The sequence below is a fragment of the Aphelocoma coerulescens genome, chromosome 1A (genome assembly GCF_041296385.1).
Source record: "Aphelocoma coerulescens isolate FSJ_1873_10779 chromosome 1A, UR_Acoe_1.0, whole genome shotgun sequence".
NCBI classification, from domain to species: domain Eukaryota; kingdom Metazoa; phylum Chordata; class Aves; order Passeriformes; family Corvidae; genus Aphelocoma; species Aphelocoma coerulescens.
The window spans coordinates 1520140-1541772 of NC_091014.1; the positions used below are offsets into that span (position 1 = coordinate 1520140).

The window sequence follows — 21633 nt, forward strand, 5'->3', positions numbered from 1 at the left end:
GACCGCCCCCAGTCCCTATAGACCCCCCCCAGTCCCTATAGACCGCCCCCAGTCCCTATAGACCCCCCCAGTCCCTATAGACCGCCCCCAGTCCCTATAGACCCCCCCAGTCCCTATAGACCGCCCCCAGTCCCTATAGACCCCCCCCAGTCCCTATAGACCGCCCCCAGTCCCTATAGACCCCCCCAAGTCCCTATAGACCGCCCCCAGTCCCTATAGACCGCCCCCAGTCCCTATAGACCCCCCCAGTCCCTATAGACCGCCCCCAGTCCCTATAGACCGCCCCCAGTCCCTATAGACCCCCCCAGTCCCTATAGACCGCCCCCAGTCCCTATAGACCCCCCCCAGTCCCTATAGACCGCCCCCAGTCCCTATAGACCCCCCCAAGTCCCTATAGACCGCCCCCAGTCCCTATAGACCGCCCCCAGTCCCTATAGACCCCCCCAGTCCCTATAGACCGCCCCCAGTCCCTATAGACCCCCCCCGTCCCTATAGACCCCCCAGTCCCTCCTTGTCCGACCCCTCCCCAGTCCCAGCTCTCCCCTCCTGATCCCCCCCAATCCCAAAGCCCCCCCGGCCCTTCCTGACCCCTCCTTCTCCCCCTCCCTCCCCGAACTTCCTATCCCATATCCCATATCCCATATCCCATATCCCATATCCCATATCCCATATCCCACTCAATCCCTTCCCTTCCCTTCCCTTCCCTTCCCTTCCCTTCCCTTCCCTTCCCTTCCCTTCCCTTCCCTTCCCTTCCCTTCCCTTCCCTTCCCTTCCCTTCCCTTCCCTTCCCTTCCCTTCCCTTCCCTTCCCTTCCCTTCCCTTCCCATCCCATCCCATCCCATCCCATCCCATCCCATCCCATCCCACAGCCTCCAGACCCCTCCCTATCCCACCCCCATCCCCATAATCCCCCCAATCCCATCCCACCCCACACCCCGCCCCCAGACCCCTCCTCCAGACCCCCTCCCGCCCCTCCCCATCCCCCATAAACCCCCTCCAACCCCACCCCACCCCATCCCACACCCCCGCCCCGGACCCTCTCCCCTCCCTCTCCCTTTCCCCTCCCACTCCCCTCTCTCCCCCCTCTCCCTCCCGCCGCCCCCGCCCCTCCCGGCTCCTCCCTCTCCCCCCGCGGCTCCCGCAGCTCCTCCCGCCCCTCTCCCCCCGTTTCCCGCAGCTCCCCCCGCGGCTCCCGCAGCTCCTCCCGTTCCTCCCCCCGCGGCTCCCGCAGCTCCTCCCGCCCCCCGTCCCCCCATCCCCGCGGCTCCTCCCGCCCCCCGTCCCCCCATCCCCGCAGCTCCTCCCGTCCCCCCCCCGCTCCCCCGCCGCTCCCGCAGCTCCTCCCGCCGCTCCCCCCCCGCTCCCGCAGCTCCGCAGTCCGGCGCAGCCCCGGCCGGAGAAAATGGCGGATCGCGCCGAGATGTTCTCGCTCTCCACCTTCCACTCGCTCTCCCCGCCCGGCTGCCGGTGAGCGGGGGCCGCGGGAGCCGCGGGGATGCGGGGGGGACGCGCGGGGATGCGGGGTCGCGCTGCCCTTCCCCTCCCGCTGCACCGCCCTTGCACCGGGCCCGCGCCCCCGGGGCTCCCCCCGCCCCGTTCACCTTGGGATGCGGGACCGGGGCCGGGGGGCTCCTCCCGCCCCCCCCCCCCTGCGCGGCCCTTCCCGGGGCGAACGGCGCAGCCGCCGCCGGCCGCATCCATCCAGCCCCCGGAGCATCCGCGGCCGCTCCCTGCGGGCGGGGGGCGCGGCGGCTCGGGGGGCTCCGGGGTCCCCTCCGTCCCCTTCCCCCGGCCGGGGCTCAGAGCCCCCCCGGCCTCCGGGCCCCCCCCCGGGGCCGCGGCATCCCGGGGCCGCTGCGGGAGGAGCCGCCGCCGCCTCTTTGTCTCTCCCGAGGCGCCGCAGCGGCCCCGGGATGGGGACGGGGACGGGGATGGGGGGGGGGCCGGTCCCGGGAGCGGGGGGGCGGGGGCGCAGCACCCCCCCCCCCCCCGAGGCTCGGCGCTGCCGGGGGGATGCCGGGGGGTTCCCGCAGCCGGGACGCCGCACCGGGGCCCCAGGATCGGTCACCTTCCCGCAGGGCCCTCGGGGGTCCCGTGGCGAGGGGACGCGGCTGGGCCCGGCCCGCGCCTGACCTTGGCCGGGTGCGGGGCTGCGGGGTCGGGGTGCGGGGTTGGGGTCGGGGTGCGGGCCGGGCTGGCGCAGTGCGGGGCCCAGGCACCCGGCAGCGGGATGGGAAGGGCAGCAGGCGGCGGTGAGGGGCACCTGGGCGGCCCCAGGGATGCGGGAGCTGCGGAGAGAGAGGAGCGGGGGACAGCGGGGCTGCGGGATGTGCCCTTGGGTGGCTGTGGCCTGGGCTGGGCAGGGCTCCCGTTCCCCGGGATGTCCCTGTCCCCAGGATGTTCCCTTCCCTGAGCATCCCCTTGCTCGGGCTGTCCCCTCCCTGAGCATCCCTGTCCCCAGGATGTCCCCTTCCCTGAGCATCCCTGTCCCCGGCCTATCCCCTCCCTGAGCATCCCCTTGCTCGGGCTGTCCCCTTCCCTGAGCATCCCTGTCCCCAGGATGTCCCCTTCCCTGAGCATCCCTGTCCCCGGGATGTCCCCTTCCCTGAGCATCCCTGTCCCCGGCCTGTCCCCTCCCTGAGCATCCCTGTCCCCGGCCTGTCCCCTTCCCTGTGCATCCCTGTCCCCAGGATGTCCCCTCCCTGCGCATCCCTGTCCCTTCCCGGGCCGCTGTGCAGCAGGACCCCGGGGTGTCCCTGCCCGCGGTGGCGCAGGGAGGGGACGCCACGGCCTCGCTGGGGCTGCTCGGCCCCGGGACTCCCCAGCCCGGCCCAGCCCGGCCCAGCCCGGCCTGGGCAGCGGGAGCTGTGCCCGGAGCCATCCCGAAAAACGGGGCCGATCCATGGGGGTGCCGTGGCTGTGCTCGGCTCTCCCTCAGCATCCCAAAACCCGTCAGGGAATGGTGAAGGAGAACCCAAACCCGGCCGTGCCTTTCCTAAAGGAACCCCGGGGAGGAGGTGCCCGGCCCGGCTTGGGGTGTCCGATGGGGTGGGAGCCCCTGGCCGGAGAGGGAGAGGCCGAGCAGGCGGGAACGTGTTGGGAATGCTCGGGATGGGAATGCTCGGGATGGGAATTCTCGACGTGGGAATTCTCGACGTGGGAACGCTCGACGTGGGAATTCTCGATGTGGGAATTCCAGGCGCGCACGCAGCCGGGCCTTGGGATGGCTCCCGCCTCCCGCTCGGGCCGCGGCAGCCCCAGGTGCCGGTCAGGAACCCCCGGTCACCAATTCGGGTGACCACAGGGTCAGACGCGGCTCCCTGCGGGCCCTTCCCGGCCTCGGGAGCGGCCGGGCACGGAGCGGCCGCGGGACACGGCTGCTGTGGGGGTCCCTTCCCCCGCTGTGGGGATCCCTTCCCCCGCTGTGGGGGTCCCTTTCCCCGCTGTGGGGATCCCTTCCCCCGCTGTGGGGGTCCCTTTCCCCGCTGTGGGGATCCCTTCCCCCGCTGTGGGGATCCCTTCCCCCGCTGTGGGGGTCCCTTTCCCCGCTGTGGGGATCCCTTCCCCCGCTGTGGGGGTCCCTCCCCACCGCTCCGGAGCCGCCTCCCGGGCCGTGTCGGGGAGCGGGGCTGGCAGGGATGAGGAAATTCCATCCGCCCGGAGCCTGCGCCGCCGGCAGCGCCCCCGGGGAGCCGGGCCTGGCAGCGCTGGCACCGCCGCGTGTGCCCTCCCCAGCCCCGCCTGGCCCCGTGCCCTGCCGGGTGACGCTGGGTCCCTTTGGGGTCCCCTCCGGCCCGGCCCGGCCCGGCCCGGCTCGGGATGGTGGCAGTGGGGTCACTCGGATGCCGTGGGGGGGGGTGGTCCTGCTGCTGCCAGCCCTTCCCGATCCCCTCTCCGTGTGCGGGGCTGGGTGAGACCCCCCCCCCCGTCCCGGTCCCCTCCCTCGGCTCCGCTCCTGCTCCGGCCCCTCGGTCCCAGCCGGTCCCCGGAGTGTCCCCGAGGTGGGCACGGGCGCTGTCCTTGCTCCCGGCGCCGTGTCCCTGCACACACAGCCAGGGCGCTGCCCTGGACCCCAGCGGGGTCCCCGAGGGGAGGTTGTGGGGCTGGATTGCCTCTCACTGGTGGTTCCATCCCATCATCGCGTCCCGCCCACCGTGTCCATCCCATCCCACCCCATCCCACCGGGTCATTCCCGTCCCACCGCAGTGTCCCCACCCCACCGTGTCCACCCCATCCCACCGTGTTATTCCCATCCCGCTGTGACCATCCCGTCCCACTGCAGTGTCCCCATCCCACCCCATTCCCACCCCATTCCCATGTCCCCCCAGCCAGGACAAAGCCAGCAGCAGGAGTTGCTCCCCCAGTGACCCCGGGGTCCCCAGCCCAGCAGGACTCTCAGCCCCACTGTCCCTGTCCTCCCCGGGTGGCCACGGGACCCCCTGAGACCTCTGCTCGCCCCCGGGAGGGTCCTGGGGCTCTTCCTGCAGGGGGGCAGCTCCCGATATTCCCTGGGGTTGGGGAGATGGGCTCTGCACCCCGACATCCCGGGGCTCTGCGCCCCGATATCCCGGGGCTCTGCGCCCCAACATCCTGGGCCTCTGCACCCCCACATCCTGGGCCTCTGCACCCCCAACCCCCGGGGCTCTGCACCCCAAACCCCTGCGGCTCTGTACCCCAACATCCTGGGGCTCTGCTCCCCAAACCCCCGGGGCTCTGCTCCCCGACATCCTGGGGCTCTGCACCCCGACATCCTGGGACTCTGCACTCCAAACCCGCGGGGCTCTGCACTCCAACCCCCCGGGGCTCTGCTCCCCGACATCCTGGGACTCTGCACCCCAAACCCCCGGGGCTCTGCACCCCAACATCCTGGGGCTCTGCACCCCAACATCCTGGGACTCTGCACTCCAACCCCCCGGGGCTCTGCGCCCCAAACCCGCGGGGCTCTGCACCCCAAACCCGCGGGGCTCTGCTCCCCGACATCCTGGGACTCTGCACCCCAAACCCCCGGGGCTCCGCACCCCAGCATCCTGGGACTCTGCACCCCAAAAGGCTCTTCTCCCCAACACCCCGGGGCTCCGCACCCCAACGCCTCAGGGTTCTGCACCCTGAAACCCTGGGGCTCTGCACCCCAAAGGGTTCTTGTGACATCCCAGAGCTCTGCACCCCAACACCCCGACAGACCCTGCTCCCTGGCACCCCAAAGGGCTCTGCACCCCAAAGGCTTCCGAACCCCAAAAGTTTCTGCTCCCCAGCGCCCTGGGGCTCCGCACCCCAAAGAACTTTACATCCCAACACCCCAGGGCTCTGCACCCCAAAAGGCTCCGCTCCTCGACACCCCAGGACCCTTCACCCCACAGCCCCCGTGCTCCCCACTCCTGTCCGGGCTTTGGGGTCCCGCTCAGCCCCGTTCCCGCCGCAGCCCCGTTCCCGTCTCCGTTTCTGCCGCTTTTGCCCCAAATCTGCGTGGATTCGGCGCGGCCGTGCCCTACTTCTGGGAATTATGGGATTAGGGGAATCTGCCTGCCGGGGAATCGGGAACAGGCGCGCGGCCCCGTGCCGGGCCCAGGGGCTGCACGGCGGGGTCTGGGGCGAAAGCGGGAGAGGGGACAGCCCTGAGCCCCCCTTTGGGGTCCGACCCTGCTGCCACATTCCGGGCTGAGCCCACCTGGGTGGAAGGTGGGAGAGGGTCCCACTGGTGCCCGGGCACTGTCACACACCCCTGGGATCGGCCTGGGGGGTCCTGGGTGTCCCCAAGCCCGTGGAGGGTGGCAGAGGGTCCCACTGGTGCCCAGGAACTGCCACACATCCCTGGGGACAAACTGGGGGGTCCTGGGTGTCCCCAAGCCCGTGGAGGGTGGCAGAGGGTCCCACTGGTGCCCAGGAACTGCCACACATCCCTGGGGACAAACTGGGGGGTCCTGGGTGTCCCCAAGCCCGTGGAAGGTGGCAGAGGGTCCCACTGGTGCCCAGGCACTGCCACACATCCCTGGGGACAAACTGGGGGGTCCTGGGTGTCCCCAACCCCACGGAGAGTGGGCAGAGGGTCCCACTGGCACCTGGATGCTGCCACACACCGCTGGGGTGGGCTGAGTGGTCCTGGGTGTCCCCAAACCCGTGGGAAAAGGGTCCCACTGGCACCCAGGTGCTGCCACACACTCTGGGGCCAGGCTGGGGGGTCCTGGGTGTCCCCAAGCCCATGGAAGGTGGCAGAGGGTCCCACTGGCACCCAGGTGCTGCCACACCCCCCTGCGCTGTCCCCAAGCCCATGGAGGGTGGGCAGAGGGTCCCACTGGTGCCTGGGTGCTGCTGGGGGACCCTGGGTGTCCCCAACCCCATGAAGGGCGACCAGAGGGTCCCAGTAGCCCCCAGGCCACATCTCCCACCTTGCCAAGCCCCGCCAAAAGCCCAATTTCTGTTTTCCGACCCCAAATCCTGCCGGGATTTCTCTCCCTTCGCTGTATTCCCGCAGGAGCCGCTGGTTTCCATGGCACCCCCGTTCCCTGGGAATGCGCTCAGGGCCCCGCCGGCTTCCCGGCCTCGGGGTGTCGCAGCCTGCGTCCCCTTTGTCACCCCCCGCCCTGCCTGTGTGACCCTCCAGTGACTCCCCGTAACCCCCCGTGACCTTCCAGGGACCCCCCAACAGCACAGGTCACCCCAAACCTGGAGGGGGGCACCGGCCCCTCCCCACCTCGGCTCCAGGGATTGTGCTGGGAATTTGGGACATTGGTGGTGGCCTCGGCACCTCCGCCCAGCTGGGTGTCACCGCGTGGTGACAGCGGTGTGGTGACGTGTCCCTGGGGCACCCAGGGGTGACAGGGGGGTGGTGACGTGTCCCTGGGGCACCCAGGGGTGACAGGAGGGTGGTGACGTGTCCCTGTGGTTGTCCCGTGCTGGCACCCAGAGGTGACAAGGTTTGGTGGCATCTCCCTGGTGCTCCCAGGGTTTGGTGGCATCTCCCTGGTGCTCCAGAGGTGACAGAGTTTGGTGCCATGGTGCTCCCAGAGGTGACAGGGTTTGGTGGCATCTCCCTGGTGCTCCCAGAGGTGACAGAGTTTGGTGGCATCTCCCTGGTGCTCCCAGAGGTGACAGAGTTTGGTGCCATGGTGCTCCAGGGGTGACAGGGTTTGGTGCCATGGTGCTCCCAGAGGTGACAGGGTTTGGTGGCATCTCCCTGGTGCTCCAGAGGTGACAGGGTTTGGTGCCGTGTCCCTGGTGCTCCCAGGGTTTGGTGCCATGGTGTCCCTGGTGCTCCCAGAGGTGACAAGGTTTGGTGGCATCTCCGTGGTGCTCCCAGAGGTGACAGGGTTTGGTGCCATGGTGCTCCAGAGGTGACAGGGTTTGGTGCCGTGTCCCTGGTGCTCCCAGGGTTTGGTGCCATGGTGTCCCTGGTGCTCCCAGAGGTGACAAGGTTTGGTGGCATCTCCCTGGTGCTCCCAGAGGTGACAGAGTTTGGTGCCATGGTGCTCCCAGGCCGAGGTGACAGGGTTTGGTGCCGTGTCCCTGGTGCTCCCAGAGGTGCCAGGGTTTGGTGCCATGGTGCTCCAGGGGTGACAGAGTTTGGTGCTGTGTCCCTGGTGCTCCCTGGATTTGGTGCCATGGTGCTCCAGGGGTGACAGGGTTTGGTGCCGTGTCCCTGGTGCTCCCAGGGTTTGGTGCCATGGTGCTCCAGAGGTGACAGGGTTTGGTGCCATCTCCCTGGTGCTCCAGGGGTGACAGGGTTTGGTGGCATCTCCCTGGTGCTCCCAGGGTTTGGTGCCATGGTGTCCCTGGTGCTCCCAGAGGTGCCAGGGTTTGGTGGCATCTCCCTGGTGCTCCAGGGGTGACAGGGTTTGGTGCCGTGTCCCTGGTGCTCCCAGGGTTTGGTGGCATCTCCCTGGTGCTCCCAGAGGTGACAGAGTTTGGTGCCATGGTGCTCCAGAGGTGACAGAGTTTGGTGCCATGGTGCTCCCAGGCCGAGGTGACAGGGTTTGGTGCCGTGTTCCTGGTGCTCCAGAGGTGACAGGGTTTGGTGCCATGGTGCTCCAGAGCTGACAGGGTTTGGTGCTGTGTCCCTGGTGCTCCAGGGGTGACAGGGTTTGGTGGCATCTCCCTGGTGCTCCAGGGGTGACAGGGTTTGGTGGCATCTCCCTGGTGCTCCAGGGGTGACAGGGTTTGGTGGCATCTCCCTGGTGCTCCAGGGGTGACAGGGTTTGGTGGCATCTCCCTGGTGCTCCCAGGGTTTGGTGCCGTGTCCCTGGTGCTCCAGAGGTGCCAGGGTTTGGTGCCATCTCCCTGGTGCTCCCAGAGGTGACAGGGTTTGGTGCCATGGTGCTCCAGAGGTGACAGGGTTTGGTGCCGTGTCCCTGGTGCTCCCAGGGTTTGGTGGCATCTCCCTGGTGCTCCCAGGCCGAGGGTGCCACCCAAGCATGGGCGGACGTCCCCGTGGTGCCACTGTGCTGTCACTGTGCCATCGGTGGCCGGCCGGGCTGTCCCTGAGCTGTGTCCCCGCTGTCCCCAGGCCCCCCCAGGACATCAGCCTGGAGGAGTTCGATGACGAGGACCTGTCGGAGATCACGGACGATTGCGGCATCGGCCTCAACTACGACTCGGACCACTATGAGAAGGTGCCAGAGCCTGGTGGCCCTTGGGGACACTGAGGGGGCTGCGGGGACGCTGGGCTGGCACAACTCACCCACAGTGGGGCCACCTCTCCGCTGGCTCTCAGCCCGGCTGGGCGCTGAGGCGAAAGGGACGAGCCGGGCGTCCCTTGTCCCCTCTTGGCCACCCCGCCGGGGGCTGGGGACGCTGCCGCCCCCTCGGTGGCGCGGAGGGTGGCCCGTGGCTATCCCGCGTCCCTCACACGGTGCCACCCCGCAGGACTGCCTGGTGCTGGAGCGCGGGGAGCAGCCGCACCCCGTGTGCACCTTCCAGGACGACTTCCAGGAGTTCGAGATGATCGACGACAACGACGACGACGACGACGAGGAAGAGGAGGAGGAGGAGGAAGGCAACGAGCTGGAGGCGCCGCCGTCCCCCTCGGCCTCGCCCATCCCCTCGCCCGCCTTGGAGGAGACGCAGAAGCACCGCCCCACCACCCTCAACTTGACGGCCGCGGGCACCCAGGTGAGGCCGGGGTGGCCTCGGGGTGTCCCCACGCCGGGGGTCACTGTCCCCTCCCCCTGGGTCACTGTCCCTTCCCCCCCAGGTCACTGTCCCCTTCCCCCCCGGGGTCACTGTCCCCTTCTCCCTCCCGGGGTCACTGTCCTTTCTCCCCCAGGTCACTGTCCTTTCTCCCCCCGGGTCACTGTCCCCTTCTCCCCCGGGTCGCTGTCCCCACCCCCGGGGTCACTGTCCCTTCTCCCCCGGGTCACTGTCCCTTCCCCCCCAGGTCACTGTCCCCTTCCCCCGGGGTCACTGTCCCCTTCTCACCCAGGTCACTGTCCCTTCCCCCCTGGGTCGCTGTCCCCTTCTCCCCCGGGGTCACTGTCCCTTCTCCCCCGGGGTCACTGTCCCCTTCCCCCCCGGGGTCACTGTCCCTTCTCCCCCGGGTCACTGTCCCCTTCCCCCCCGGGGTCACTGTCCCTTCTCCCCCGGGTCACTGTCCCTTCTCCCCGGGGTCACTGTCCCTTCCCCCCCGGGTCACTGTCCCCTTCTCCCCCGGGTCACTGTCCCCACCCCCGGGGTCACTGTCCCTTCCCCCCGGGGTCACTGTCCCCTTCTCCCCCGGGGGTCACTGTCCCTTCTCCCCGGGGTCACTGTCCCCTTCTCCCCGGGTCACTGTCCCTTCCCCCCGGGGTTCTCCGTCCCCTGTCCCCATCCCCACCGCGTGTCCCCCAGTTCCGGGGCTACCCCGGGGGTGTCCCCGCCGCGGGGGTGTCCCCGTGTCCCCGCTCACGCGTGCCGGGGCTGGCCCCGGGCCGCCGCCACCGCAGTGCGTGGGAAGCCGCGTGCGGAGCGGCTGCAGCCGCCGGCGTTGCCAGGGAACCGGGGGCCTGCGGGAATTTCGGCCCCCTCTCCCCTCCCCTTTTCCCGGGAGGGCCCCGCGCGCTGCTGGCCCGGAGGGGCTCTGGGGGGTGGCGGTGACCGCAAGGGGACAGAGCCCGGGGGTCCTGACCCGCCAGGCCCAGCCGGGTCCCAGCGCTGCTCCGGCATCCCTTGGCAGAGGGGGTGGAGCCCCTGGATCCGCCCGGATCTGACCCATCGAGGGGTCCCGGGAGGAGGCGACATCCCGGTCCTCGGTCCCTGAGTCCCTGTCACCGCTAGCAGCCATCCCTGGGTCCCCCGAACCCATCCGTGTCCCCCCAGAAGCCATCCGTGTGCACCCAGCCCTGTTCCTGTCCCCTCCTTCCCCTCCACCACCCTTCCCCCGTCCTCCCATCCCTGTCCCCCATCCCTGTCACCCCCGCACCCATCCTGGGGGCTGTGGCCTGTCCCATCCCTGTCCCCCATCCCTGTCCCCCCGCACCCATTCCCTGTCCCCCCAGCGCCCATCCCGGGGGCTGTGGCCTGTCCCATCCCTGTCCCCCATCCCTGTTCCCCCTGCGCCCATCCCGGGGGCTGTGGCCTGTCCCATCCCTGTCCCCCATCCCTGTCCCCCATCCTTATTCCCCATCCCTGTCCCCCCCGCACCCATTCCCTGTCCCCCATCCCTGTCCCCTCGGTGCCCACCCCGGTTCGTGCCCGGGGGCTCCGGCCGCGCTCCCTAATCTCTCCTCCCGCCGGGATTCTCTGGGATTAGCGCTGCCCGCCTTTCCCGCCGGGACTAATCCGCAGCTGCCGCCGCTCCGGCGGGACCTTCCCGGCCATCCCGGGGGCTCGGGGCATTCCTGGGGCTCCCAACACCCCCGCGGCCCTCGGGGGTCGGGCAGTGCTCGTGGGGGTCTCACGCGGGTGTCCCGCGGGTCAGCGCCGGTGCTGGCGCATCCCCGCGGCGTTTGTCCCCGCGGTGGGCACCGTGCCACCCCAGGCCATGCCGCGCCGTGCCGTGCCCAGCCTCGGGCAGAGGATCCAGGGATGCGGCGGCCCTAATCCCGATAAACCGCGGGCACGTGGCGCAGGGGCTGCCAGGCACCTCCGAGCTCTCCCCTGCGCCGCCCGCGGGGTCCCCCGGAGCCCGCAAACGCTCCTGGGGGGGGTCACCCACTCACCCTCCTCCCCCCCCCGGTCTCTGCTCTTCCCGCAGGATTCCCTGAACAACAACGGCGGCTTCGCCCCGCCCGCCCCCCGCCCCAGCTGGCAGGACGCGCTCCTCCACTCCTCCTCCTCCTCCTCTTCCTCACACACCGGTGAGCGCGGGGCTGCCACCCTGGGGGAGGTGCCAGCGGGGCTGCGGCCATGCGGGGCCGATGCCGGGGATCCCGCAGCCGCGCCCGCGGGGTGACCCCGGCCCTGTGTCGCCCTTCCCGCAGGACACTCGTCCCCCCACGCCTGCATCCTGGACGGACCCTGCCTGGAGAGCCCGCCGGGCCCCGGGGGGGCCCCCCCCTCGCTGCCGCCCTCCCCCTTGGACTCGCAAGGCAACAGCCCCGAGTCCCTGGCACATGGTAACCCATCGCCCCCGAGAGCCGCGCCCGATTTTAACATGAACCTCATCTCCGCTGCGCTCCGAGCTCCGCTCTCCCCGCCGCGCCCCCGCCAGCCGCCCCCGCCTCACCCCTGTCTCTCTCCAACAGGGCCCGCGGCTCCCCCCGGCGCCCCCGACGCCGCCCCCCCGCCCCAGGCCGCCCCCCAGGCCCCCACGCAGCCCCAGGGCGGCGGCAGCCCGGGGTCCCCCCGCCCGCAGCCGCAGGCGCGGCCCCGGCCGGAGCGGGACGGGGCTCCGGGCGCGCGTCCCGCGGAGCCGCTCAGCTCCGACGGGGAGGGTCCCCAGTCCGGCCGGGCCGCCAGCGTGCGCGGCCACCCCTCGGGCTCCTCGGACACCACCTCGCCCTCCTCGGACCCCGGCATCGAGGCCGACCTCACGAGCCGCACGGCCAAGCCCTTCCTGCCCGGCGGGCGGCGCGGGGACGAGCTGAGCTCGCCCGGCTCCGACTCGGACGGGGAGCTCGAGGCGGCGTTCGCCGGCGGGCGCCTGGTCAGCAACATGATCTCGTCCATCTCGGAGACAGAGCTGGACCTGAGCAGCGACAGCAGCAGCGGCCGCTCGTCCCACCTGACCAACTCCATCGAGGAGGCCAGTTCGCCCGGCTCCGAGGGCGAGCTGGAGCCCGAGCTGGAGGCGCCCGGCCTGCTGAGCATCAAGGACTCGCTGCTGCTGGACAAGGGCAAGGAGGATGAGGAGGAGCCGGCCGAGAGGGGCCCGCCCGAGCGCGGCGTGGTCAGGAGGGAGAGCCTGGCCGAGCTGAAGATGGACGCCTACTACGACAGCCTGGACCCGGCCGACGGCCCCGCGCCCGAGGGCCAGACCGACGTGTCCAGCGCCAGCCCCCTGGACCTGAAGATCGACCCCGACCACAGCCTGGAGAGCATCCGCCGCTCCTTCTACCTGCCCGTGGGGCCCAAGCTGATGCCCGAGGCGGACGAGGAGGACAACAGCGAGTACGACTCCGACTCGGAGTCGGAGCCCGACCTGAGCGAGGACTCGGACTCGCCGTGGCTGCTCAGCAACCTGGTGAACAAGATGATCTCGGAGGGCTCGTACCCCATCAAGTGTCCGGACGAGTGCTTCCAGAACAGCCACTCGCTGTGCGACACCATCTCGCCCGCCTCCGACCTGGAGCCCGAGATCCTGAGCGAGGCGCTGGACGAGGAGCCGGGCCCGCGGGACTCGCCGGTGGCGCTGGGGGACGCGGGCGCGGCGCGGTGCCAGCGCGGTGCCATCGAGCTGGTGGACATGGAGACGCTGCGCAGCTCCCTGGCCGAGGCCGAGCACGCGGCCGCGGAGCCGCCGCCGGAGCCGCCGGCCGAGGAGCCGGGGCCCTTCCTGTTCCTCAGCAACCCCACCAACGACACCATCGCGCCCGTGTGCCCCGGCCGCCCCGTCACCATCGGCCGCCTGGACGCCTCCGACGTCCTGGCCACCTTGGGCTGCCGCCCGGCACCGCCACCGCGGGCATCCCCCGGCACCGAGCCCGCCGCCGCCGCCGCCACCACCGGGGATCGCCGCCCCGCCAGCCCCCGGCGCTGGGCCCTCGACGGGGACCTGGACTCGGGGGTGCTGGAGGCCGACTCCATGATCGACGACGTCCGGTTAGCGCCCGACGCCGACCCCGCCGCGCTGGACGTGTCCACGGCCAAGACCAACCGCGGCTTCGCCATGGCCTTGGAGGAGGCCGAGCCGCCCTTGGTGGCCCCGCGCAGGCCCAGCCCGGCCGGGGAGGGGACGGTGCCTCCGGAGCCGCCGGCGCTGGACGAGTCGCTGGCCTACGACTCGGTCAAGTACACGCTGGTGGTGGACGAGCACACGCAGCTGGAGCTGGTCAGCCTGCGGCGCTGCACGTCCGTGCTCAGCGACGACAGCGACCTCCTGAGGGCCTGCGACGATGAGGTGGCCTTCGGGGACGGGCTGGTGGCCCCCGACGCGCGCAGCTCCTCCGAGGACTCGTCCCCCGAGGCCGACCTGCAGTTCTCCAAGAAGTTCCTCAACGTCTTCGTCAACAGCACCTCGCGCTCCTCCAGTAAGTGCCGGTGTCGTATCGCGACGTGTCGTGACACGTCGGGCTGTCCCGGGCTGCTCTGCGGGGCCTTGTCACACCGGCTGCCCTCCCTGTCCTGCCCCAGCCATTCCCGTGTCGTGGCGTGTCGCGATATGTCGCGGGATGTCATGACATGTCACGGTGTCCTGTGCTGTCCTGGCTCTTGTCCCCCCCCGGCTGCCCTCCCCGTCCTGGCCGTGGCACCATTTCCGTGTGCCACGGCACAGCACGATATGTCACGATACGTCCGGGATGTCGCAGCACGTCGCGACATGTCCTGAGAGATAGGGCAGGCCCACAGTGACCACAAGGGTCCAGCTTGTCCCCCAGTGTCCAGCTGGGACCCCCAGAAGGGTTCTGACCGCACGAGCGCCCCGAGGGTCCCTCAGGGACGCGGGCGGGGTGTCCCCATGGGGTGGCGGCTGTTCCCTCAGGGACGCGGGCGGGGTGTCCCCATGGGGTGGCAGCTGTCCCCTGTCCCCGCTGGCATCGCTGTCCCCGCAGGCACGGAGTCCTTCGGGCTGTTCTCGTGCATGGTGAACGGGGAGGAGCGGGAGCAGACCCACCGCGCCGTCTTCAGGTGAGGCCACCCCGGGTGACACCCGCGGGCACCCCGAGGGGCCCCAGCCCCATCCAGGGACACCCCGAGGGACCCCAGCCCCTGCCAGGGTCCCGCAGTGCCACCCCAGGGCCCCCTGCCCGCTCCTGGTCCCGCTGTGGCTGCCCCAGGGTGCCATGAGGGGGTGTTTTGGGGTGACCAGGAGGTGACGGACGTGTGACTCTGGGTTTTGGGGTGACCAGGAGGTGACGGATGTGTGACTCTGGGTTTGGGGGTGACCCGGAGGTGAGGGGATGTGAGGTTGTGGTGACCAGAAGGTCAGAGCCGTGTCTTTGGGGCTGACCAGGAGTTCAGGGGTGTGGATTTGGGGTGACCAGGAGCTCAGGGGTGTGGGTTTGGGCTGACCAGGAGCTCAGGGGTGTGGATTTGGGGTGACCAGGAATTCAGGGATGTGGATTTGGGCTGACCAGGAGCTCAGGGCTGCAGAGCCGTGTCTTTGGGGCTGACCAGGAGTTCAGGGGTGTGGATTTGGGGGTGACCAGGAGCTCAGGGGTGTGGGTTTGGAGTGACCAGGAGCTCAGGGCTGCAGAGCCGTGTCTTTGGGGCTGACCAGGCGCTCAGGGGTGTGGATTTGGGGCTGACCAGGCGCTCAGGGGTGTGGATTTGGGGGTGACCAGGCGCTCAGGGCTGCAGAGCCGTGTCTTTGGGGCTGAGCAGGTCCCCACCCCGTCCCTCGGCGCGTCCCCCCAGGTTCATCCCGCGCCACGAGGACGAGCTGGAGCTGGACGTGGACGACCCCATCCTGGTGGAGCTGGAGGAGGACGATTACTGGTACCGGGGCTACAACATGCGCACGGGCGAGAGGGGCATCTTCCCCGCCTTCTACGCCCACGAGGTGGTGGGCCAGGCCCGCGATGCCATCGGTAGGAGCCCGAGCCGCCCTCGGGCGTTTGGGGAGGGGTCGCGGGGCCTTCGGGGCGCCCTCTCCTTGCCCCGTTTCCCCGCAGGCCTGAAGAGGAACCCGTGCTGGGTGGAGAGGTTCAACGTGCAGTTCCTGGGCTCCGTGGAGGTCCCGTACCACCAGGGCAACGGGATCCTCTGCGCCGCCATGCAGAAGGTGAGGAGGGGGCGGCGGGAGCCCCGCGGGGGCGGCGGGAGCCCGGCTTTGACCCCGCTGTGCCCTCCCGGTGGCCCAGATCGCCACCACCAGGAAGCTGACGGTGCACCTGCGGCCCCCGGCCAGCTGTGACCTGGAGGTGACGCTGCAGGGCATCAAACTCATCCTGACCGTCACCGAGTACAGCGCCGAGCACGAGGTCAGCGGGCACGGCCGGGGGGCTTGGCGGGACCGCGAGGGGAGCAGTGAGGGGCTCTGGGGTCGGGGGGCACCGGGCGGTGAGGGGAGAAGGTCTGGGGGTGACCAGGAGGTGATGAGGGATGTTGGGGTCTGGGTTTGGGGGGCAAAAAGGAGATTTGGGGGAGACCAGGAGGTGGTGAGGGGTGCAGGGGTCTGGGTTGGGGGGCAAAAAGGAGATTTGGGGGTGACCAGGAGGTGATGAGGGGAGCAGGGGTCTGGGTTGGGGGGGTAAAAAGGAGATTTGGGGTTACCAGGAGGTGATGAGGGGTGCAGGGGTCTGGGTTTGTGGGGTAAAAAGGAGATTTGGGGGTGACCAGGAGGCGATAAGGGGTGCAGGGGTCTGGGTTTGGGGGACAAAAAGGAGATTTGGGGTTACCAGGAGGCGATGAGGGGTGCAGGGGTCTGGGTTGGGGGGCAAAAAGGAGATTTGGGGGAGACCAGGAGGTGGTGAGGGATGTTGGGGTCTGGGTTTAGGGGGTAAAAAGGAGATTTGGGGGTGACCAGGAGGGGAGGGGAGAAGGTTTGGGGGTGACCAGGAGGTGATGAGGGGAGCAGGGGCCTGGGTTGGGGGACAAAAAGCAGATTTGGAGGAGACCAGGAGGTGGTGAGGGGAGCAGGGGTCTGGGTTTGGGGGTGACCAGGAGGGGAGAGGAGAGGCTGCTGTGGGTTTGGGAGTGACAAGGAGGGGAGGGGTGCAAGGGTTTGGGTTTGGGGGTGACCAGGAGGTGATGAGGGGTGCAGGGGTCTGGGTTTGGGGGACAAAAAGGAGATTTGGGGTTACCAGGAGGCGATGAGGGGTGCAAAGGTCTGGGTTTGGGGGTGACCAAGGGGTGATAAGGGGAGCAGGGGTCTGGGTTTGGGGGACAAAAAGGAGATTTGGGGTTACCAGGAGGTGATGAGGGATGTTGGGGTCTGGGTTTGGGGGTGACCAGGAGGGGAGAGGAGAGGCTGCTGTGGGTTTGGGAGCGACAAGGAGGGGAGGGGTGCAAGGGTTTGGGGGTGACCAGGAGGTGATCAGGGGTGCAGGGGTCTGGGTTTGGGGGACAAAAAGGAGATTTGGGGTAGACCAGGAGGTGATGAGGGGAGCAGGGGTCTGGGTTGGGGGGCAAAAAGGAGATTTGGGGGAGACCAGGAGGTGGTGAGGGATGTTGGGGTCTGGGTTTGGGGGTAAAAAGGAGATTTGGGGGTGACCAGGAGGGGAGGGGAGAAGGTTTGGGGGTACCATGAGGTGATGAGGGGTGCAGGGGTCTGGGTTTGGGGGACAAAAAGGAGATTTGGGGTGACCAGGAGTCAGGAGGGTGAGGGATATTGGAGTCTGGGTTTGGGAGTGACCACGAGGTGCGGGGTGCAAGGGTTTGGGGGTGACCAGGGGGTGAGGGGGCATGGAGGGGTGACCAAGAGGTTGGAGGAGCAGATTTGGGGGTGACCAGGAGGCGATGGGGGTGCAGGGGTCTGGGCTTGGGGGGTAAAAAGGAGATTTGGGGGTGATGAGGGGTGCAGGGGTCTGGGTTTGGGGGGCAAAAAGGAGAGTTGGGGGTGACCAGGAATCAGGAGGGTGAGGGATGTTGGGGTCTGGGTTTGCGAGTGACCACGAGGTGAGGGGAGCAGGGGTCTGGGTTTGGGGGTGACCAGGGGTTGAGGGGAGAAGGTTTGGGGGTGACCAGGAGGTGAGGGGAGCAGGGGTCGGGGTTTGGGGGTGACCAGGGGGTGAGGGGAGAAGGTTTGGGGGTGACCACGAGGTGAGGGGAGCAGGGGTCTGGGTTTGGGGGTGCTCAGGACAGGAGCAATGGGGAGGGGTGCTTCTGGGGGTGATGAGAGGCTCAGGGGTCTGGGTTTGGGGGTGCCCAGGAGCTGAAGGGTGCGGGGCCGTGAGTTGGGGGGCCGATGCTGAGGAGGGGCACAGATTTTGGGGGTCTCTGGGCACCCCCGCCCAGCCGCCCACACCCGCCCCTGTCCCGCCGCAGTTCGAGCGCTGCAGCCACTTCTTCCAGATGAAGAACATCTCCTTCTGTGGGTGCCACCCCCGCAACAGCTGGTGAGCCCCCCAAGGGACCCCCACCCCACCCGCGGCCACCCCACGGGACCCTCACCCCACCCACGGGCACCCCAAGGGACCCCCACCTCATCCAGGGGCACCCCACAGGAACCTCACCCCACCTAGAGACACCCCAAAGGACCCTCACCCACCCAGGGACACCGCAAGGGACCCCCACCTCATCCAGGGACACCCCAAGGGACCCCCACCCACCCATGGACACCCCAAGGGACCCCCACCTCATCCAGGGACACCCCAAGGGACCCTCACCCCACCCAGGAAAACTCCAAGGGACCCCCACCCACCTGGGGACACCCCACAGGACCCTCACCCCACCCATGGACACCCCAAGGGATCCCCACCCACCCAGGGACACCCCAAAGGACCCTCACCCACCCATGGCCACCCCACGGGACCCTCACCCCACCCACGGGCACCCCAAGGGACCCCCACCTCATCCAGGGGCACCCCAAGGGACCCTCACCCACCCAGGGACACCCCAAGGGACCCTCACCCCACCTAGGGACACCCCAAGGGACCCCCACCCACCCGGGGACACCCCAAGGGACCCTCACCCACCTGGGGACACCCCAAGAGACCCTCACCCACCCATGGACACCCCAAGGGACCCTCACCCCGCCCAGAGATACCCCAAAGGACCCTCACCCCACCCGGGGACACCCCAAGGGACCCCCACCCACCCATGGCCACCCCACGGGACCCTGACCGCACCCACGGGCACCCCAAGGGACCCCCACCCACCCAGCGGCACCCCAAGGGACCCTCACCCCACCCATGGACACCCCAAGGGACCCCCACCCCACCTGGGGACACCCCACAGGACCCTCACCCCACCCGGGGACACCCCAAGGGACCCCCACCTCATCCAGGGACACCCCAAGGGACCCTCACCCACCCATGGCCACCCCAAGGGACCCCCACCCACCACCCGGGGACACCCCAAGGGACCCCCACCCACCCGGGGACACCCCAAGGGACCCTCACCTCACCCGGGGACACCCCAAGGGACCCCCACCCACCCGGGGACACCCCACAGGACCCTCACCCCACCCATGGACACCCCAAGGGACCCCCACCTCATCCAGGGGCACCCCAAGGGACCCCCACCCACCCAGGGACACCCCAAGGGACCCTCACCCCACCCGGGGGCACCCCAAGGGACCCTCACCCACCCATGGAAACCCCAAGGGACCCCCACCCACCACCCGGGGACACCCCAAGGGACCCCCACCCACCCGGGGACACCCCACAGGACCCTCACCCACCCATGGACACCCCAAGGGACCCCCACCCACCCATGGACACCCCAAGGGACCCTCACCTCACCCGGGGACACCCCACAGGACCCCCACCCACCACCCGGGGACACCCCAAGGGACCCCCGCTCCGTGCCAGGGACCCCCCACCCTCTCAGCTTCACCCCCAGTGCCGCCCCAACGCCCCCTGCCCGCTCCGGCTCCCCTCGCTGCGGCTTTCCCGGGGCTCTGGGGGTGTCCCCTTGCAGAGCCCCCCCCCCCGGGCAGGTTTTGGGGTGCCCCCCTGACCCTGCTGCCCCCGGGCACGCGCAGCTATTTCGGGTTCATCACCAAGCACCCCGTGCTGAGCCGCTTCGCCTGCCACGTCTTCGTGTCCCAGGAGTCCATGAGACACGTGGCCGAGTGCGTGGGGTACGTGGGGGCGGCTCGGGGGGGCTGCCTGGCGTTTTTGGGGTGTCCTGGCTCCCGCGGGTGCCACGATGCCACCGTGCCCAGCGTTCCACCTGCAGCGGGGGCCGGGCACCCTCCCGGTGCCACACGCGGCCCGGGCGGGGGGCACGGCCAGGGGGAGGGGAGGGCAGGGGGAGGGGGTCCCCACTTTTCTGGGGCTGGGTGCCGGGGAATTGGGGGGTGCCAGGGGGGATGGGGATTGGGGGTATTGGGGGTATTGGGGGTTAGGGGGGGTCTGGGTGCCAGGGTTTAGGGGGTGCAGAGGCTCTGGGGGTACAGGAGGGCCGGGGGTCTGGGGGTGCAGGGGGGGTGGCTGAGCTGGGGCTGTGGGGGGGCTGGGGGTGCTGGGGTCTGGCAGGTTTGGGGCGTTCGTGCCAGATTTGGGGGTCCGGGGATCTGGGGGTGCTGGGGGTCCGGCCGTGGCAGGTTTGGGGGTGCCGGGGGTTGGTTTTGAGGGTCTCACTGGGTCTGGGGGTGCTGGGTTCTGGGGGCTGTGGGTGCTGGGGGTCCTGCCGTGGCAGGTTTGGGGGTACCGGGGGTTGGTTTTGAGGGTCTCACTGGGTCTGGGGGTGCTGGGTTCTGGGGGCTGTGGGTGCTGGGGGTCCTGCCGTGGCAGGTTTGGGGGTGCCGGGGGTTGGTTTTGAGGGTCTCACTGGGTCTGGGGGTGCTGGGTTCTGGGGGCTGTGGGTGCTGGGGGTCCTGCCGTGCCCGGTTTGGGGGTGCCGGGGGTTGGTTTTGGGGGTCTCACTGGGTCTGGGGGTGCTGGGGTTGGGAGTTCTGGGGGCTGTGGGTGCTGGGGTCCGGCCGTGCCCGGTTTGGGGTTCCTGTGCCAGGTTTGGGGGCTGCAGGGGGCTGTGGGTCCTGGAGGTGCGGGGCTGTACCGGGTTTGGGGGTCTTGCGTGAAGTTTGGGGGTCCGGGGGGCTCTGGGTGCTGCGGGTCTGGCAGGTTTGGGGGTCCTGTGCCAAGTTTGGGGCTACCCGGGCGTGGTTGCGGGGGTCTCCCTGGCTCTGGGGGTGCGGGGCCCTGCGCCCCCTGCCCTCCCTGAGCCCCTCCCCGTTCCCACCCCCGCAGCCGAGCGTTTCAGGAATACTACCAGGAGCACCTGGAATACGCCTGCCCCACAGAGGACATCTACCTGGAGTAGGGGGGCACCCGGGGGGGCTCCCCGCTCCGTCTGACCCCCGGTGCCCCCCCCCGCACCCGCCGCAGCGCCCCCCGCACGCCCCCCCCCGCTTCTCGGAGGGCCGGGGGTCCCCTCGGAGGATGACGCAGCCCGGCCGGGGGTCCCCAGCGAGGGCGGGGGTGGGGCGGGGGTCCCGAGTGGCCCCCCCTGCATGAGCACGGCCAGCCCGGGGGGTTGGGGGGGCAGCGGGGGTGGCCGCGGGGATTGGGGGGCACGGGGGGGGTGGCACCCGAGGGAGCGCGGGGCACCGGGGGGGGTGGGGGGGAGCTCCGGGGGGCGTTTGGGGTGAAGGATGGGGGGGGGGGGGAGGGGACATCTCCGCGCACCCCAAATCCTCGCCGCCGCCCCTCCCCCAAAAAGGAACGGGGGTCCCCCCCCAGAGCTGCCCCTCCCCCCCCTCCCCGGGTCTCCCCTCGTGTCGGTGTCCCCCGGATGTCCCCCCCCGCCACCACCGCTCCGCCAGCCCCGGCCCGGGGGGGCCGCGCTCGGGCCCCGGGGGGGTCCCGGGGCCGCCCCCTCCTCACTGCTGTGCCCGGCGGTCCCTTTGCTTCGGCCCCTGTCGCGCAGCGCTATCGTGACTCTCTCGCCGCCCGCTCGATGTCCCGATATTTATCTGTAACTCAGCAGCCAGAGGAGCCACTGTGCCAGCCCCGGTTGTCCCCACGCCGTTGTCACCCACTTGGTCTTTCAATAAAATATATGCTTGGTGTGAGCTGGGGCGCTGTGGGGCTGTGTGGGGCCGTGTGGGGCGGTGTGGGGTGGTGTGGGGCGGTGTGGGGACAGTGTGGGGTGGTGTGGGGTGGTGTGGGGCGGTGTGGGGCGGTGTGGGGCCGTGTGGGGTGGTGTGGGACAATATTGGGGATAGTGTAGGGCGGTGTGGGGACAGTGTGGGGACAGTGTGGGGCAGTGTGGGGCGGTGTGGGGCGGTGTGGGACAGTGTGGGGACAGTGTGGGGCGGTGTGGGGCGGTGTGGGACAGTGTGGGGCGGTGTGGGGCGGTGTGGGGACAGTGTGGGGTGGTGTGGGGCGGTGTGGGGCGGTGTGGGGCGGTGTGGGGCGGTGCGGGACAGTGTGGGGACAGTGTGGGGCGGTGTGGGGATAGTGTGGGGCGGTGTGGGACAGTGTGGGGACAGTGTGGGGACAGTGTGGGGCGGTGTGG

General features: G+C 70.1%; 1 protein-coding gene across 1 annotated transcript; it reads left to right on the plus strand.

The window, feature by feature from the left end:
- Window positions 1-1392: 1392 nt before the first annotated feature.
- Window positions 1393-20436, plus strand: MAPK8IP2 (mitogen-activated protein kinase 8 interacting protein 2). Its single transcript, XM_069033637.1, has 12 exons — window positions 1393-1467; window positions 8498-8603; window positions 8857-9102; window positions 11162-11264; window positions 11388-13595; window positions 14118-14193; window positions 14923-15095; window positions 15180-15289; window positions 15369-15488; window positions 17494-17564; window positions 19154-19252; window positions 20364-20436. Exons 1-12 carry the CDS (start codon window positions 1403-1405, stop codon window positions 20434-20436), a joined length of 3450 nt encoding a protein of 1149 aa, XP_068889738.1. The 5' UTR covers window positions 1393-1402.
- Window positions 20437-21633: the final 1197 nt, after the last annotated feature.